Source organism: Centropristis striata, chromosome 12 (assembly GCF_030273125.1).
Source record: "Centropristis striata isolate RG_2023a ecotype Rhode Island chromosome 12, C.striata_1.0, whole genome shotgun sequence".
NCBI classification, from domain to species: domain Eukaryota; kingdom Metazoa; phylum Chordata; class Actinopteri; order Perciformes; family Serranidae; genus Centropristis; species Centropristis striata.
This window is the reverse complement of record NC_081528.1, coordinates 22,212,007-22,231,615: the sequence shown is the minus strand read 5'-3', so window position 1 is coordinate 22,231,615 and position 19,609 is coordinate 22,212,007. Positions and strand designations below refer to the sequence as shown.

General features: G+C 44.1%; 2 protein-coding genes across 2 annotated transcripts in view; one reads left to right on the top strand and one right to left on the bottom strand.

The window, feature by feature from the left end:
- Positions 1 to 19,609, top strand: part of efnb1 (ephrin-B1) — a 68,554-nt gene that overhangs the window by 29,514 nt on the left and 19,431 nt on the right. Inside the window, exon 2 of the mRNA XM_059346263.1 lies at positions 391 to 668. Within this exon, the coding sequence (XP_059202246.1) occupies positions 391 to 668 (278 nt within the window). The remainder of the gene's footprint in view (positions 1 to 390; positions 669 to 19,609) is intronic.
- LOC131981788 (cell surface glycoprotein 1-like) lies at positions 1,896 to 5,131 on the bottom strand. The gene is made up of 6 exons (XM_059346262.1): positions 4,858 to 5,131; positions 4,684 to 4,755; positions 4,456 to 4,574; positions 4,282 to 4,342; positions 4,081 to 4,175; positions 1,896 to 3,971 (listed from the first exon to the last, which is right to left on the bottom strand). The coding sequence occupies exons 1-6, from the start codon at positions 4,900 to 4,902 to the stop codon at positions 2,180 to 2,182; spliced, it is 2,184 nt and encodes a 727-aa protein (XP_059202245.1). The 5' UTR covers positions 4,903 to 5,131; the 3' UTR covers positions 1,896 to 2,179.

Below are 19,609 nucleotides of genomic sequence, written 5' to 3'. Positions count from 1 at the left end.
ATGAGGAAAGATTCAGTGGCATTCTTTAGCATGTAATCCTATCTGGAGCCCATCCTGCGGCAGCCATTTTGTGTCTGGCCATCTTGTTTCCCTCCTCGCAAACTTTCGGTATGCTTTGATTTGGATCCAAGTATGAAAAGAAACTTCAGAGGATTTGTGTGAAACGCTCTGTCGACTAACGCTCAACAATATCAAGCTGCTGCATGTAGTGTTTTTGTGGGGGTAAATTAACTACGCTCTGCCTAAAAGCCATCGGCAGACAAATCTAAACCCATAACTCCTATAGCTCAAAGTATTAAAACTGTATAAACTGTTGTTGAAATATGTGTCTGCGATTCCAGACTTTCTTTATTATGTGTCATTAACAATCTTTTTTATCTCCTCCATTAGGTTTGTGGCTGGGAAAGGCCTGGTGATCTACCCAGACATCGGGGATAAACTGGACATCATCTGTCCCAAAGCGGACCAAGGCAGAGAGTACGAGTTCTACAAACTGTACCTGGTGAAGAGGGAGCAGGCGGAGAGCTGCAGCACAGTCCTCGACCCAAATGTCTTGGTCAACTGCAACAAACCTGAGAAGGACATCAAGTTCACCATCAAATTCCAGGAGTTCAGCCCCAACTACATGGGCCTGGAGTTCAAGAGGAACGTCAACTACTACATCACCTGTAAGTTTGTCTTCAAACATGATTTATTGTTGATATTTAGCTTTTTAACCTTCATTTAAGCAGAGAAACGAAGAGTAATAATGTGCTTCACGCTCAGTTACACACAGTCACACCTGGGAGTTTCCTGGTAAAACTGTATTTTAATGGCCGCTGCAGCAGCACCATGGCAACACGTACCTCGCTTTTGGTGCAGAGGTTGCTGGCTTTTAGAGGAGATAGAGTTCAGGATACAAACCTACAATCTTGACTGACATTTACACAAGTACTACTTTATCTAAATACAATGTGGATGCAGTTGACCTTCTACAAATGTAGAATTCTGTATTATTATTATTATTATTATAATTTTGTAAGGCTTTGTTTTACAGGGCTTTCTTTTCACAATCATTTCCAAGAATTTTCCTGGAAAGAGCTAGATAATTAGGCACTCTTTATTTGTAAAACAGTCGTAGTGTTGAGTTTCTACATTTCTGTTTAATTCATTCCAGCTGATAGCGAGTGTAACCCAGAGAGGCTTGTATTCAGGTCACAGCAGGTCAGCTGGACAGGCAAAAATGTGAAGGCAAACAGTTCAACATACATAAATTAAACCGACTTAAGTTTTCAATGATAAATGAACAATAAATATTATTTATTTGGATGTAAATGTAGCCTTACTCCTACAACTATACTTAGTTCCTGGACCAACACCAATACTGCAACCTTGAGTGTCTGCTCACACTGATAACAATCAGACTTTTCCCTCTCTTCAACAGCTAAGTTGTTAATAATACATTTATATGGATGTACTTTATTACCCATCTAAAAAACACCATGCTCAAACTATAAAAAACAATATTTTCTTCCCCTAAAGGGAGAAGTACAAAGCTCTTTTTATTTAACCTTTTTTTCCACAGAGCTGCTCATCTGAGTTCCTCATGTCTTTTCTCTGTTTATGGCATATTGCTCAAAGTTTACTTAAAGTATTTACGTGATAGATTGTGTCGGATTGGATCCAATCCAATATTTTGGCCAATATTGGACTGATACCAATACTGCCTGATCAGATAAGCGTATCCCTACTTTTATTTATGACACTATAAATATATTTTACCGTGTATGCTTCCATAATTTTACTTAAGTCTTCTTTATGTCTGACATCTTTACTTGTATTTGAGTATTTTTGCTTTGTGGTATTGATTTTACTGATGTATAGGCTCTGACTCTGTCCTCTTACAAAAATATTTAGACATTGTGCACACTTCCTTTTTCATACTTTTAGCCTTTTATCGTGGATAACAATTGAGTAATATTTTTGCAGTTAATGCTATCTTGTATCAGTATTTGTGGATTGTGAGAGAGATGAAAACATTTACACTGATGAAACATTTGCACTTGCACATTGAATTGTGAATTAAATATATTTAATCATACAGTAAAGTTTTTAAACATTTGACACGTGACAACAATTTTTAAATTTTTTAAAATGAAACATTTTATTGTATTATATGTTCATTTAATAGTTAGACACATTAACTCAGTGTGTCACTGGCTCTAAAGCAGCAGCAGAATAGTTGAGCGAGCCAGCTGAAGAAGCCCTGCGGTCTCTTCTCTTCCAGAGGAGGGGTCTGAGGAGACCATGAAGCTGGAGGAACAGAGTCTGGTTCTTTGGTAGCTTCTGAGTCCTCTTCTGTGCTTATATCTATGCTTTGTGGAGGTCTGGAGGTGGGCTGCTCTGTTACAGCTGGGCTGCTGGTCAGACCGTCCTGCACTGCAGTAATGATCACAGGTTCAACAGGAGGGGTCAGTGGAGCCGGAGGAGCTGGAGTAACAGCAGAGTCTGGTTCTCTGGTGGGCTTTAGGTTTTTACCAAAGCTTGGCTTATCTTTTTCTTCATCCCTGGCTTGAAAATCAGAAATTGTTGGAGGTTCAGCTGGTGATGTTAAAAGAGGAGGAACCACAGGAGAGACTGGTTCTCTGGTGGCTTCTGAGCCCTCTTCTATGCTTGTATCCTCCCAGTCCTGGACATCAGTGACTTGAGGAGGTTCTGTAGGGGACGTCTGAGGAGCTGGTGGAGGTCTGGAGGTTGGCTGCTCTGTTACAGCTGGGCTTGCAGTAATGATCACAGGATCAGCAGGAGGGGTCAGTGGGGCAGGAGGAGCTGGAGTCACAACAGAGTTATCATTTTCATCCTCTCTGGTCTGGACATCAGAAATTAATGGAGGTTCAGCAGGAGAAGTCAAAAGAACAGGAGCAGCAGCAGTTTCTGGTTCTTCTGTGGGTTCGGGTTCATTCTCCAGGTTGGGTTCATCATTTTTATCTTCACTTGTCTCAACTTCAGAAGCAGATGAAGGTTCAGCAGGGGGGGTCATAATAGGTGGAACCACAGCAGAGTCTGGGTCTCTGGAGGGTTCTGGGTCATTTTCAGTACAAGGTTTGTCACATTCGGCTTTCCTGGTCTCAACATGAGTAATGGATGGAGGTTCCACAGGAGGGGTCAAAGCAGGTGGAACCACAGCAGAGTCTGGGTCTCTGGTGGGTTCTGGGTCATTTCCAAGGCCAGAATTGTCTCTTTCATCCTCCCTGGTCTCAACAACAGTCATGGATGGAGGTTCCACAGGGGGTGCTGGAGAGGCTGGAACAGCAGCAGAGTCTGGTTCTCTGGTGGGTTCTGGGTTGTTCTCCAGGCTTGGTTTGTCACATTCATCTTTCCTGGTCTCCACATCAGTAACAGATGGAGGTTCCACAGGAGGTGCTGGTGAAGCTGGTGGAGTGGACACCACAGCAGGGTTTGTCTCTGGACTGGGTGTCACAGTCAGGTTGGAGTCTTCCTGGACTGGAGCGGTGGCAGGAGGTTCAGCAGCAGGACTCAGAGCAGCCGGCACTTTGGGGCTCTTGGGATGAAACATCTCACAAATCTGTTCCGCTGCAACATCAACAATTTCACTGAGCAGCTCTGGTGAGAAGCTCTTGATCCTGTTCACCAGGATGTGGAGTGGGTGCGTCTGTCTGATGGTTGTCAGGATGGACAGGACCACGTCGTCCCTGATGGAGCGGGAGAAGGTGGTCTGACCTTCCACACCGGTGAGAGCGCCAGTGACTCGGTCCAAGACGGCCTTTGTAACCCCAACAGACATTGTGCTGAGTTTCTGGGAAGGCATGTTTAAGAGGGGACGGTGAGGAAGTGCCCAGAAGCCCTGCAGGACTCTGGGGACAACTTCCAACACCACGTCTTGAGGACTGAGGACTTTGGAGCTGGGAGCCACATGATTGGTTCTCAGGATCTTGGCGTACTTGAGCGCCGCGTTGAAGAGTTTAGGATTTCTGTGGATTACAGTAAAAAAAATACATTTTAAACCATTCAGAAGAATCACAGAGATATTAAAATAACTGCAGCTTAACTGTTAATGAATATGAGTCAATTGTAACTTACTGAAATTTTGGAGGTAAGGGCTCTGAGGAGTTGAGGAGCATCTGGGCTTCAAACTCAATGTCCCTCATCTTGTTGCTCATATTTACAGCCCACACCTGAAACAAGGAATTATATATGAAGTGCAGTTTGGAGATATTTCGAGGATAAATCCGCATCATTTACTCCAAACTCCTGAGAGTCTTCTCAGGGTTGTTGTCTTACCAGCATCAGCAGAGGTTTGGCGTCCTCCTCATCAAAGTCCTCAAGTTCAAACTCCCAAAGGCTTCAGACAGAAACAAACACAAGCTTTATTTTACTGTTACTCTCAACATTATGAGAGTAATATTAGTGAGACATGAGCAGACTGGGAGGCCTGTATGTGTGTCAGTAACTCACCGTTCTCTCAGAGTATTCTTGCTTTCTTCCATGAGGAAGTGGATCATGTCTTCAGGAGTCACCTGAGATGGGATCTGGTAAGCTTCCTGAAGCCTGAGCAGTGTTCTCAACAATGCAATCTAAAAAACATAAAGGAGATGAGTCATCTTTGAACATGGCAAGACAGAGTTTGTCATCATTGACCTGCTAGTTTCTACAACTGTGAGCTTGGGAGGACAGTAGTCTTACCTTAGACTTGTAGCTGTTTATGTTCCAGCAGAGCTGCAGAGCCCGATCATAGATGGGTGTATCAAACAACACCTTTAAAGCAAATAAGACATGTTACTTCTAGTTTTAGTCACATCTTTAAAAACACATGTGAAAATGTTGAACTGCAGTAAAGACAGAAAGTGTGTCACTTACCCTGATGGGTCTGTAGACTCCTCTACTTCCTTCAATGAACTCCATTGAGAAGTTGTTGCTGTATGTCACAATACACAACAAACAAAACAGGCAAAGCGACAATGTAAAAATTCACAGGTTTAAGTTCAACAATAGATGCGAAAAGCAGTCTGACACGGTTGATCTCTCTGGCACAAATGAGCAGAGTGTGTTCTGAGTGAAGAGATCTGAGCTCCAGAGAGAATCTGACTCAGGATTCTAGAGTTCTAGAACCGAAATTAACATATGTCAAACATTCTGGAAGGTCACCAAGAAAACCCTGTTTTTCCTGTTATTAAGCAAAATCTAAAACAACTCATGGGACACTACTGTGAAATAATACATACATAGTGTGTTTGATTACATGCTGACACCCAGTGAAACCCTGAATGGTGGCTGGTGATATTCTATATTATGAATTGTCAGCAAATCTGTTGGAAAGGCCAAAACAACAATGAACGTAACTCACATTGCCGGAGAAGCCAAAGCCTGATACAGATAGCTGAAGCCTCAGTGCCAAAGAGCTCCATCATTGTCCAAAAACTATTAAAAACACATCAGTCAGCCTCACTGCTGCACTGGGTGACACGCTCCTTTATTACCACGGACCTTTGCTCTGTAGATTATTGAGTCTATACCACGTAGAGTAAACTGCCCTGCTTCTGCAAACTCACCAGGGCCCTAAATGTGGATTAATCCGCAACTGAAAATAGTCCCAAAAGAATGCAGATAGCTCTTGTTTGAGTGACATTTGCTTAAAAGTACAGTGCCCAGCTGTTTTAGAAATTGCTGTCCTTTTTTAAAGAAAATGAAGATGTATATTTTGTGACCTTTTTTCGGTCTAAAATATAAAGATTTACATCTGAAAAAGTTGATTCACATAAAGCAAAAGCACATTATTGGCTTAAGTCTTGCAATGGAATTTTTTGACAATAGGAAATGATGTTATAATGCCAGCCTTATCATTTAAATCAGGAGTTGGCAGGTACAAAGCTCCAGTCTATCTCAGGGGCATGAGGCACCAGACAGCCTGTTTCTCCATTTTGTTAGCTCAGTAGCTACAGAAGCTAACACACTATAGCTCAGTTTATAAAGCAAAAGACGGTGTTATTGCAGACGTTATCTAATTATTACTTCAGTTAGTCATTTCCTACATTTCCTGGAATGACTTGAACAGTTTTCCAAAATCATAACATGTGTTGGGGTTGATCTGCTGCGAGGATACTGTCAGTTGGGGGTTCTGCCACATCTGCTGTTGATTCTTCTCTGAATCAATGAAATGATCAGAGGAGATTGTGACATAAGAGATTCAGTTTCTAAACTTACATGCAACTCGCTGCCTTATGCCAAAGAACTGCACAGTGAGAAGACGACAGATGCTGAGAAAGACACTGATCCATCTACTCTTACAAAGAACAATATAAAAACTGCTATATCTACTGTGAATATGAATATAATGCTTACATGGACAATTTAACTTTAAGACTTTTAATGTTTTTAATACTTAAAGAAGACAGTTTAATTTCTCCCATGTTGAAAAAAAACAAGCTACTTTGTTTCTTTCTTTTTATCATCCCGCTCTAAAGAAAAAAACTAAATCTCGCACATGTTTCCCCTTTGATCTGCAGCAGTTCAATTGATATTTGCGAACTCTCCCTCAAAGCCAGCATGCAGGGAAGCATGAAGCTTGTGATGTTATCAAGCGACAATTTTTTGGGGGCCGCTCCTGTGGCAACATCTCATGCGGACTTTGCAGAAGTATTTCTTTGAGCTTTATTACACCCACATGTCTTTAGAATACACCTTGGGCATTTTCGGCGTCTGCACAAAGTTTTCCTAGCCTGGCCGTTAGCAGGGGCTGCTCCACATATTGTCTCCTGATTACATCATAAATATTTGAACTAACTCTATTAGTGACATGTGCGTGGGCACGCATCTTGACTACACTACATCAAAGAGAAAACATTAACTTTACTTTAGGTCAAATTTGCTTTTGTGCAACACTTTCTTGTGTCTAAGCTGTATAACACCAGTCTTGCTGATGTGCGTATTATGCAACCGTTAGGAATACTTAACACTCCTAGTGTTTCAGACTGTGAACTCATAACTACAGCCAGTTTAAAATCCTCCACAAGGGAGGCAGGCCCGTGTAGGATCCAGCCTGATGGTGGATCATCATTAGGCTCATATACTGTAACGTCCCCGCATCAGCAGTAATCGGATGTAATATTCGTCTTGGTATTATGTTAATGTTGTTGTCCTTTGGAACAGGAAGCTTGCTTTATTTGTTTCGCTGCAGCTCGTGCATACACCACGACACACTTCATCTATCATTGAGACAATGCCGTGTGTGTTATATGCGTGTGTGTGTTTTCTTGTGGGACAGTGAGCACCTGCTCTGTACACACATTTCCTGCTTTTCCTGTACAGTAGAGTCCTGTAAGTGTGTGTGTGTGTGTGTGTGTGTGTTTTGAGGCCCCTTTAGGCCAGCTTATCCCCGCCTAGAAGATGTGAGAGCGTTATCCCACCGTCTCTGCTGGGAATGCGGTCCAGCCGGCCAGCAGAGCGGTGTAAATCTGCTCGGCCTATAAAGACCCAGCTTATCTGGCCTGATTAACGGTCGAACGTGGCAGACACGGCTTGAGACAAGAAGAAGATGCATAGGGAGTGGACATTCCACTGAATCTTCCAACAAGTCTTTTTCATGTCCACCCCCGGTCTTTGCTCTGACTCCACGGCTCCGTTTGTCTTGTCCTTCATCAACCACCACCCCCTCCCCCTCCCCCACCCCCGTCCTACTTCTGCTCCTTCCATGTGGTAGGAAAAGCAACAAAAGGTGTGGGGTAAAGTAAGCAACAACTGGTGTGTGTGTGTTTATATTTCATGCGTCCCGTGCCTCGTGGTCACCGCAGGGGATCCCGTCCACTCGGTCCCGTCTATCCCAGCACCAGCTCTGACAGGAGTCGTGAGGGGGGTAAAGGTCAAAACTCACGGACGAGGGGTCGCGGAAACACAGCAGGGGGTCAGTAATGATAACCCTGCTCTGATCTAAACCCCAGACCAGCACCAGCCTGTGCTGTCCATCAGCACCCCCCACCCCTTTACACACACACACACACACACACACACACACACACACATATATATGCATACACATACATATACCTCCCCCCCGGTGTATGAGCGAACAAACTGGTTGTATTTCATTGCGTTGTCTAAACACAGGATATGGAATGAGCTGTTTGTGAGTAAAATGGCCGTGCTGTGTTTAGGGGTTAGATTCAGAGAAGAAGTGATTTTAGACAGGAGGCTTTTAAGGCAAATAATGGAGAAAATGAGCAACAGAGCGGGAAACGGAGAAAAGGGACAAGCGTACACACACATATATACAGACAGTCTTTATACGTCCCCCAGTGGAACCGAGGAAAAAAGTCCCTCCATTTTCTCTCCCATTCGCTCCTCATTGAAATAATGTACCATGACTGCTGCGGTGATATGTTTTCAGTGGTTAGCTGGGCCGGTGAGTCTCTGTTCTATATAAGGGTAAGGCCATGAGGCAGTAAACAGAGGCAGCCTGTCGTCGTGAACTCCTCTTCTCTCTTGATTTTCAGTGCAGCGGGCAGGGTAAGCCTGATCCCTCCTGACAGCTGTCACTCTCCATCTCAGTGTACCATCGTGGACTCTGACACACACCGACTTCCCCACCAGAATACTGCCGCAGTGGAGCGCATGCTATCTCACCTTTAGAAGATTGCCTCAGTGAAATACAAAATGCTGGCTCGCACCAAACAGCAAAGTTTTTTTTTTTTATTCTTGTCGCTTCGTTGCTTTGACTTTGCAGGTAAATCCAACTTGCTTCAATTTTTTTTTAGTCTGGAGCAACTGATAAACACTCGTTTAAACACTATTATTTTTAGGATGAATTAGTAATGGCTGTATTTATTTTTGTTTAAACATGTGCTGACCCAGCCTTGGGAAATAATGTCTAAGAATATATGTGACAAGCTGCATTTGACGCTGATCTGTCTGTGGTGCTTCCACCTGGATTAAGGTTAGGAGGCATGTTGCATATCACAACATTCACACTCCTTTGCGTGGGCTCCTTTCCTCTGTATCGCTGTTATATTTTTTATTCAACAGCCTACACATCATGCAGTCCTCCATCCAAATACTCCCCCAAGGAATCCTCCTGTTTTGGGCACTTTGCATGTTCTTTTGCTTCATGATCCACCTTCATGCCCTCTTTCTTGCCCTATGGAGAGTTGAAGGTCAAGGTTGCAATCCCTTGGCTCGGATGCAGCAGATCACAAGATCCTCCCCTGCCCTACATTTTGCAAAGGATGTAAACACTCCGACATATGTGCACATGCGCGCTCCCACGCAGGTCCTACTCAGTAATAATGCGAGTGAGCTCAGAAAGCATGCACACATATACAAATGAAGCCTTGCACGCAGCCAAATAAATATAAACACAGACAGGCTTATGGCTCGATTTGTTGCGGTGCAATAACAGTAATCTGATTAGAAAAAAAGTGTTAAATGTCATCTTTTGGAGTTAACATAAAATTACCATAATCAAATCACAGCCTCTCCACAAAAAAAGAAAAAGAAAAAAGCCAGTTTCATTTGTCAGCAGCGCGTTTGAAAAAAGACAAAGGCATTTTGATTGTCAGATTATAGAGATGCAAATAACTCACACATTTCTAACGCGCAATTAAATGAATTTTTTGTCGAGAAACGATAACTGTTAACATCTGGTAACCTCCCTCAGTAAAATCTCACAGAAAAATGTTAATTACAAGCTAGAGACAGAGTGCAGGGCTTTCCTTTTGTATCGATTGACGACTCGGAACAAAGGCCACATTGTTTTTATCGCATATTTAAAAGAAAAATCACTTCCAGAACCTGAAATAAGGATTAGTGTTGTTGGCAAACACCTCTATCAGTCTTATCTTAAACGCTTTGTCAGATATATATTTGGATGAAGAAGCAAAAAAGCTCAAAAAGTCATTGAAAGGAATACGTTTCACCTTTGATTTTTGAGGATAAAAGACGTCATTCACACCGTTAAATTGTTCCCATTCTGTGTTACCAATCATTTTGTTCCACTATGTGTCATGATTTTCAATTAGTGCATGATCATGAATCGCTTTAGGAATGAGAGAATCGGTTGACTTCTGTCATAGATGTTACCGATTAGAGTTTTAAGCAGCTAATGGGTAAGCCTCAACGGATTTCATTTTCAAACTAAACCCTGCTAACAGGTCAGGTTAGCACCGGTGAAGCAGCATGGCCTGGGATAAGGAGATTTAACCCCCACCGTGAGGGAATATAGCCCAGTGTTTATTGGAGTGCCAGTGTAATATATGACTTTCTGCTTGCTTTGCAAATCTATCCAGGCTGCCTCTGCTACTTCTCCTTTGGATATTTCATTCAGAGAGGGTTAGCAGGCACAGCGTTATTGTCGCTGGTTATTGCCTTTCGTTTATTACAGAGGAGTTTGTTTAGAGAGACGGAGGGGTGATGGGGAGGTGGTGGTGGGGGGACACACGAGGACTTTTCTTTTAGAGGGAGGGCTGCTCACGTGGCTGTACAAGTGAATGGTAACCATTGGTTACGCCTGAACCCGTCGCTGCTAGATGAAGCTGATATATTCATGTATTCATCTCAATTAGTCCGCTCCGTGCATCTTCAAATGCAGACACTCATCCCTCCTCGGCTGTGCTCCATGCTTATCTTATTAGAATATTTTATCCTGCATGCAAGTTCTCTCTCTCTCTCTCTCTCTCTCTCTCTGTCTGTCTCTCCTTCTTTCCCTACCTTATCCCTCTCCTCCTTCCATTATTCCCGCTCTCACGTTTGTAAGTAGTGTGTGTAGGTGCCGTGGGAAGTCTGTGTTCGAGTCATTTTTGTTAACTGATCGCTCAGATCTCCTCTCAACACACAGACCACAAGAGACCGCAGAGCTAACTCCGTGAAACAACAACGCACTGTTGATTTTTTTTTTCTGTTGTTGTTGTTTTCATCTTTTTCCGACTTACACAAACTCATTTGCAGAACGACTCTTTTCTCTTTTTAGTTGTTGAAAGTTTCTTTAATTCCCGTCTGCTATGCAGAAACCAATCTCTGTGGTTTTTTTGCAACCCTAAAATAGCTTCAGGCAAAAGAAGGAGAAGAGACATCTTAAGACTGCTGGAAAAGATGCATGTTTGGAGTCTGCGGTGATTAGGAAAAAGTAAATGTAGGACACGAGAACATGAGCGTCATTGTCCAAAAGGCAAATTGTTTCGGACAATGGTGTATCGATGTTTAAAAAAACATAAGCGCAGGATAAAACAATGACAGCCCATAATCTAAAACACTCTGGAATTGCATATTTCCCTTCCCATCTGAGATGTCTGAGGTTGTTTGCCCTCTGCTTTGCCAACAACACATATTCTCAGTGTCTTTCTTCTCTGGCCAATAGCTAAGCTCAAATCACAGCTCTCTGTCTCTCAGATGGAGCTCGCTCTCCCTCTCCACCATCCCCAGAACAGTGGTTTCTCTTTTCCAAGGCACACTCTGAAATGGCTTTGTTTTCCGACAGCCATTCAGTGGCACCCTCAGCCAGGGCCTGCCAAGTCAGTCCGCCTCCCCGAGCTGGAGCCCGGCCTTGTTTACACAAACTCATCGAAGAAATATGGATGTATAATTATAGAGGTTGTTAGTTTTAATGTCGCATCCTTGCAATGGAAACCACTGCATGCTTGGTCAGCTACGATGAGGGGCGGCTGATGAAACTCTGACCGGGTATGGCGTGAACACTTTTGCGGAAAATCGTTTTTTTGGGGGTGGACTGGAAGAGTGAGAGAAAGAGGGAGAAAAAAGGAGCTTCTTGATGGGATCGAATCAGCGCCCGAGCAAAGCAAACAAACATGAATCACAAGGCGGTGATAGAGATTGCTGTGGTTGTCCAACGCATAAATACAGAGTCTAAATACTGCTCTGCAGGCCAGGACCAAGCCCGTTTCTGTGAATTCAGCTCGGTGGCAAAATGTCCATGTTCCATTCCAGCACGACCACAGGCACACAAACACGGGAGCAGGCAAACACACAAGAGGCGTGTGTGCGCACAAACACACAGGCATAAATAAGCACAAAGCCACATAAGCAAATTCAAATATATATATACTCATAAGCTTGCACTAGCATGCAAATAGATGTCTCACAAAAAACACAATGCGCTCTCTCACACGTCCATCCTCCTCCTCCTCTCTGCACAGATTTGCTTGCGTAATAGAAGCCGCTGTATGCATTGTGCGTTTTGTTAATGCACATCCAAGAGAATTGTAGCTCAGCTGAGCATGAGATATTTTCAGGCAGCGGTCCCATGGGTGTGAAACGTTGAGTTTGTGCATGCATGATGGATGGACGGATGAGACGCTGAAAAGAACGCTTCAAATAGATACGTGTTGTGTTTGTGTTCACGGCGAGTTGATGATTTTGTTGACTGCGATGGAACAATTTTACCTCCTGTTCCAAACCCGCAGGTTCAATTTCTCTCTCTCTCTCTCTTTCCGTTCCTCTCTCCTTTTTTTACTCCTGCAACTTAATCTGTCTCTCCCTCCGCCTTGCCATTCCACCTATTTTCTCTCCTCCTTAGATCTTACCCCCCCTCCTTCCTCCTCTCCCCATCTCTCCTGCACAGTGACAGATCCTTCAGGAAATTGTTTCGAGTCTGCCAGACATTTTTGTGTTGTAGCTGTTTATTTGTGCTGGGGGCACGGGGGTCCGGAGCCCCAGTTTTCTTCCCCGCTTTCGGACTAGAGGTTAAGCTCCCGAACTCTTTCACCGCCCTGCGCCAAAAAACACTGATCCTCGATCAGCATGGCTTTACCGTGTAACCGATACCAGGGATGAGGAGAGAGGAGCACCAGGGAGGATGTAATCAGTGTGTGTGTGTGTGTGCGTGTTTGTATATGTGCGTCAGTTGCTGGCTTTGTGTGTATTAGGATGTAATCAGCAGCATTTTCTCTGTGGTCTGCTGTGCTCTCTGATTGGGGTTTTGGCGAATAACAGAGGAAGGGAGGGAGAAGTGTGTTTCTTTTCCTGCTTCTTGTGTTGCAGCCTGGCCTCGGAGCTGGAGAAGCCTTGCTGTGGTTTGGAGTCGCGCTCGGAGCTCTGGCTCTTTGCACATCAGCCCCCTCTATCTATTATATATCCGTCTGACTCCCTGCCACCTTGTGCATCCCAATGTCTGTGCATATGTGCGTGTCTGTGTGCATTAGAGCCGCTCAGACTCTGGTCCCATGTTGGCTGCAGTCAGCTTTGTTCAGTTGCCTCCATGTTAGCAGGTACAGGAGATTCCTCCAAGGGTTTCTGCTCGCACATACACTCGCAGCAACACACGTGCACGCTTGCAGGGACACACGCACGCCCACACACATGTGCACTGTCCTCTTTCTCCCTCTCGCTTGCTCTCTGTCTCTGTCTTTGTTCTGCCGCTTGCAGATTTTGCTTTTGCGGACAACAGATGGGCTGACATCGACTCTCTCCTCAATAACAAGTACACTCTCTGTCTCTGACATCTCTCTCTCTCTCCCTCTCTCTGCGTCCATCCCACTGTCTTTACTGCCTCTCTGAAATCTCTCTTGTGCTAAAAACGCCTCGGCAGTTATTAATTTTATTCGCTTATCTAGAAAAATATCCAATTTTTGCAAGATTTGCTGCTATTTTCTCTTTTATATCATTGCAAATTGAGTGTTTTGGGGTCTTGGGTCGGACAAAAGAAGGTATTTGGAAGTAAAATATTGAAGTGTCGATACATATCAATATTAAATATAACTGTTAAGCTTTCAATGCTCATTTTCTGCAGGATCAATACATGTGTGGAGCTGCTCTTTCTGCCTCCTCTTCTCTCTGAGTTGACACAAATCATTGCGGAGTAAAAACAGGGAATAACAGCCTGAAAAATTGGCCTGCAGCAGCTTGCATTTATCTTTTTTTGATAAAAATCTTAAATTATGCCGTCAATGCTGTGTCATTTTTCCCAGTGGTATTAAAAATGGTACAGAATAAAGATATTTCTCAACCAAAAATCAGAAATTCCAGTAACACTCTTTGGAAGCACTGCAGACATTTTTGGCTGTGGCATGTTATGGACAACAAAATGAATCCATAAATCTGAAAAATAAAGGTGAAAATCATTAGTTGCAGCTTTAAATCTTTCCCTTTTTATGTTTCTGTGACCTGCTTATCACCCAGGCAGCTTCATTACCCCGAGGCCAGTTTTCTCACCTGAGCCATAGCACTCCTGTCTCTTCTCGCACATTGCATTACTGTGCCATTCCTTCTTACTTAGAATACCTCATCGGGTTTGTTTTGCATCGCCCTATTTGCAATTGGAAGCAGCCGAGCCTGCGGTAAGAGTTATTGTTTGTTTGTTTGTTTGTGTCCCATCTTTGATGAGTGTTATTGTGCCGAGGAACACAACGCTGGCTCAGTTGTCATAACTCTCTTCTGGAGGCCAGATTGAAAAGGTCAGTGAAATGAAGCTCCTTTCTCCACAAAGGATGAATGGACACAGCGTAGGAGCTGCACACACACACACAGATGAGCCGTACACACATGTACACACGCTGACACATCTGCATTTGCATAAATGCACGGAGAAACACACACATGGCCCCGAGTAGCGCATTTTATTAACATGCACCAGCACGAGCGGTGAGTTCTCTGAGGATATTTCCTCTCCGCCTGTTGCTGTTCGTTAACTTGTTCCAGGGCTTCAGCTCTGGCTTTCCTCAGGGGGGGACTTTGCTCACAGATTAGCTCTTTAGTCAGTCTAGATTTTTGGAGTCTCATGGCCTTTGACATGCCACTACTATCACCCGCCACATTCCGATCCATCCCAGCGCTTCTTTTATCAGCCAGCGCAGGCTGATTTGTGGCTCGTGGACCTTTAGACCGAGGAGGGCGACTCGGCTCCGGAGCCCAGAGTCCCATATCACCTTTGTAGAAGACCACAAAGGCCAAGAAAAAAGCCGGAGAGGATCAGTCCTATCATCTGTTGGGATTTAGCGAGTGAACCATGGTTCACCTCGTGTGATTATCAGTGCAAATGAAGCAAGACGAAAACTTCAATGAGCCTCCTGCTGAGGAACAAGCTCACTAAGACCTTGTGTGTGCATCTGTCAGCTGATTACACACGTGTAACCCCACAATACCAATACCACCCACTAACATGGCTGTTACTGGATGTTTGGAGAAAATACCTGCTGGGATTTATAATAGGCTGGAAGATTAGTACAAGGGCATTTTAATGGACACAGTAATTGGATAACCAGATGTTTTTGATATCATCCTTATCAACAAGCCAAATACAAACATCAAAAAATATTTGCTGGTTACTGTAAAGTGCCCTAACAAATGTGTGAAAGCAATTTGATTATAGTAAGAGTTTTCCGAGGCCAATCTGCTGCTGAAAGCTCATTTTGACCTATTTTTGTATTTAGAACAAAAATCATGACACCCCTAATAGTCATTTCACAGCCTCTTTGTTTCTATATAATCCATTCCAACCATACTCATATTTCTCTCCATATTGAAATTTGTAGACATAAATTCTACAGCTACTTTTAAGTTGTTAATTTCAAGGCAGTTACTCTTAATGTTGTCAACAGATTCTTGTCTCTTTTGTCCACCACTTCTCTTGGCTTTCTCCCCTCCACCTTTCCCCGGTATCAATGATGGTTAATGGAGAGTGAAAATTGAATAATATGCTCCATTTCTTTGTGTATAACTTCCTGGATTCTTCTTCACCCTCTGGTATGACCAAAGGATAAAACTGAGGTGTGCAGCTTTTAATTTGAAATAGCAGCAGGAAGTACAGTTGACAGGAAAAATAAAGAAATACATATTTCCCCTCTTCCCTGTAGTGCTGGTTATCACTGTAGATAGTTTGCTGTAGAGATGTCTGTCTTCTCTCAAGTATAATGGGACTATATGGCAATTCACTTGTGTGTAATTCAATAAAGAAATGGAATAATTTCTGCATAAAACTGCTCACAACAAGGTCTGTGGATTATCTTGAGTACCTGGGTTGTAAATTGTGGAAAAAAACATTGCTGTTGAGTTTTACTAATGTATTTTTTTGGCTCTTGGAGCACAGCAGGCCCTGTGCCATCTAGTTCAATTATCTTGAAGAGAAGGCAGACGTCTCTACGGTCGATATCTCCAACACTAGGCAACTCACACCAAAACAATCTGGATTGATAAATAGCTCTACAGATGAGAGAAACAAAGAAAAAAAAGTTGTTTTCTTTTGGTTTTGGGGTGAACTTTGCCTTTAACCGAAGCTCTAATAATATGGCTAAGGATGGCGGATCAGACATTAGTGGTGCTTCTATGTATTAAATTCAATTAGAGCAGAAGAAGTCATGTGGGCTGACTGTTTATATGAGCAGTTGGTTGAGAAGGGAGCCCTATAATGTCTGTGGTAAGGGAAACACTGGCCCCATGATGGGATTAATGAAACACTAATGTGGAACTTCCCTCTGTCTTAAACGAGGAATCAACTCTGTGTACTCATTGTTAGCTGCACACACACAAACACAAGCGCACTTACAATCCTTATGCACACACACATTGGTTAAGCACGAGATAAACAGTAACTCAGCAACTCCCACATGAACAATATTAACCTTTAGCTTTCAAGCGCGTGTGTACGTGCGAGTGTGCGCTTCAGTATGTGTTGCATCTCTTCTAACCTTTAGCTCGGACCAATAGGAAGGTGAAATGCCAGTTTTTCTCTCTGACCCAGTTTCCCCTCTGCTTATTTCTCTGAACACGCAACATTTCAGCTGCTATTAGTCAAATGATGCACTGTCTGAGACGCTAGTTCAGAGTGCGTGCGCTGAGTGTTTGTCTGTGTGTGTGTGTGTGTACCTCTGAGGGCGTGTTTGTTCACCTGTTAGTGTTGTGTATCCAAGGGTGCTAATGTGTGTGCGCCCACCAGGGTTGTGCCAGTTTTTAAAAATAATCTTCTAATTGATAGGGAGCGACAAACAAAGAAAAATAACAGCCACAGCCGTGTGAATGTTATTTTTCCTTTCACGGCCGAGCCTCAGCTGTTAGATGAATGCTACTGAATCATCTTGAGCAAAAAGCAGCTTCTGCAGGCCTCTTCTCCAGGCTGTTTTCCCCCTGTTTTTACTCTGCACATGATATGTGTAAAAACTGCTGAGGTTTTCTGCGGCTGCAGCTCGATGATATCGGTGAAAAGAGCCATTACAGCCAATTAGCTACTCTGTCATTAGGGAGGGTTGTGTGGGCTACTGGCAACTTCTCCACACAACAGAATACATTATAGCAGTAATAGCTGGTAAAGTTGAAATAGCTAATATCTAAAAATGTTCCATATTAAGAACAGCAGAGTCGTGGTAGGCTGGAATTTTTACAGTCAGTGTGGTTATGAAATTAATATTGGATGCTCGGGCTGCTGTCGTTGCTTCTCATAACTTTAATACTATATGCAACAGCTTATAGTATTATAAGCTGTAAGCCCCCTCCTCCCTTAGGTTACACTGTTTTATTGTGCCAATCGACCGCATTCAAAAATTCTATGATCTAAAGTCCCCACGGTGCACACCTGTCAGATTATGTGGGCTTAGAATCGTGTGTGCACATTTTGAGCAGATTTTGTGTGTGTGGGGGGAAAAAGAAGAGGGGGGCAAGAGTGCAGGAGAGAGGTTCAGGATGCGATGTACTCTAAGATGAGTCTGTCTACATCTGTCATGTTGGAGTGTGCTCAGTCTGTTCATGTTTGAGACAGATGACTTGCTCTGCTCCCCAAGGTCCTCCTGTTATTCTGCGTCCTTTATCTCCTACTGATCCGACAGACGGCATGCACCGTGTGTGTACCTTTGTTTGTTTGTGCATATAGGCGTAGATGCAGTGTGTGTATGTCAAAAAAAAATTCTGCCCAGTCCTGTTTTTTATGTGTTCCCATATGCACGCGGGACATTGTCATCCCGAGTCTCTGTCTGTGTGTGCGCACAGATACATGGGGAAGTTTTGTGTGTGGGTGCATGGGGGGTTTTGCAGCATGCTGAGTTAGGAAATGGAGAGTGGAAAGTGCAGCAGTGTAAAAGCTCTGCCCCGTTGGATTCACCGGAGAGGTGACACACAGACACCCGCAGCTAAATGATGCAGAAGCTCTCTGTGTCTGCCGGCTGTGAGTCTTGTACGGACACACACTCACAGATACACACACACAGAGACACTTTGGGAGCTGCTGACAGGTCCTCTGCAGAGGTTAAAAGCTGTCATAAGTAGTCTTGAAGCACCAGCCCAGTGGTGCTGGCCGTGGAAGTCCATAATGCCTGACCTTTGGCTCTGTAATCATGGGACTGTCTTGACTGATGTACAAGGACCACACACACACACACACAATAAAAAAACACCAAGGAAAATTCACGTATTCCCAAACATTTGTACATGCTAAAATACAAATTCCCACTCATGCACCTATCTGTCCAAGCATGCACACACACTTATATCCATACTCAGATGCACACAGTTGCACAGAGGCCAAAACACACACAACTAGAGACTCAAGGGAGAGTGTAAGAGAAATGGTGAGTGTGAGTAAGAGAGAAGCAGGCTGGCACACACACACACACACACACACACACACACACACACACACACAATCCAACACACACATATGCTTCCTCTGCTTCACAGAGAGAGATCACCTCCCACTTCTTCTTCTTTCCAAACTGAGCTCTCCTCCTCCTCCTCCTCCTCCTCCTCCTCTCAACTCCTCACTTCATCACCTCCTTCCATATTCCCTCACCGACATATGCACGCACGCACAGACACCCCCATCCACTAACACACACACATACACACTGGCACGCATGTACACTTCAGACAGATCAAGTCTCACTCCTCCCCGGCTCGCACACTCTCTCGTCTTCAAAAAAAGGAATCTCCTGCTTCCTCTGTTGCCCCTCCTCACCCCGCACTCCTCTTTCCATCCCCTCTCTAAACACCTCACCCCCACGCACACACCTCTCTCCACCTCACCCCTCCATAGCCCCCTCACACCCCCTCCCCTCCCTCCCCACCCGGCACTATCCCATAGTGCTCTCTGCTGGAAGGATTTAGAGGTACCCTGTAATTTTGGTGCCGGAGGAGCTCTTAAGTCCTGCCTGATCTTCTGGCTACACAGGCAGCCAGTGTGTGTGTGTGTGTGTGTGTGTGTGTGTGTGTGTGAATATGTATTGGTGTGTGTGCATGCACATGTCAGTGTGTGCTTCAGTGTGTGTTCACTTCTGTGGGGCCAAGTGCTTACATGTCTGTATATTTTTTCGCAACCATTTCAAGTGTGGTTGTGTGTGTGCAGCCGTGCATGCTTTGCCTTTTTCGCTTGTGTGTGCGTGTGTGAGAGAGAAGGAGAAGTCTAATCAGGTCGCAGGAGAGGAGCTCCCCCTCTGGCTGTATACTGAAGCAGTGAGCTGAGCAACAGTTGTGTGCACTGAGCCGCTAACCACCTTAAACCTTGACACTAATGCTGCTACCTGCTTCCCGTACGTGCAGCGAAGCAGCTCCTGGGAACAGGCAGCACGCGGTGATATTAGAGCTGCTACATGGCGATGCTTTGCTAAAACCCTAAACGGGGAAGAAAAAAAAAAAAAAGCAGCGTTGTCGAACACGAAGATGAGAAAATCAGCTGTGTGTCCACGCACAT

Coding starts and splice junctions, on each gene's coding strand:
- LOC131981788 (XM_059346262.1), bottom strand. CDS start 4,902: ATGGAGTTCATTGAAGGAAGTAGAGGAGTCTACAGACCCATCAGG. Junction 4,756..4,857: donor GAGTCTACAGACCCATCAGG/GTAAGTGACACA, acceptor TTTGCTTTAAAG/GTGTTGTTTGATACACCCAT. Junction 3,972..4,080: donor CCCTTACCTCCAAAATTTCA/GTAAGTTACAAT, acceptor TGTAATCCACAG/AAATCCTAAACTCTTCAACG.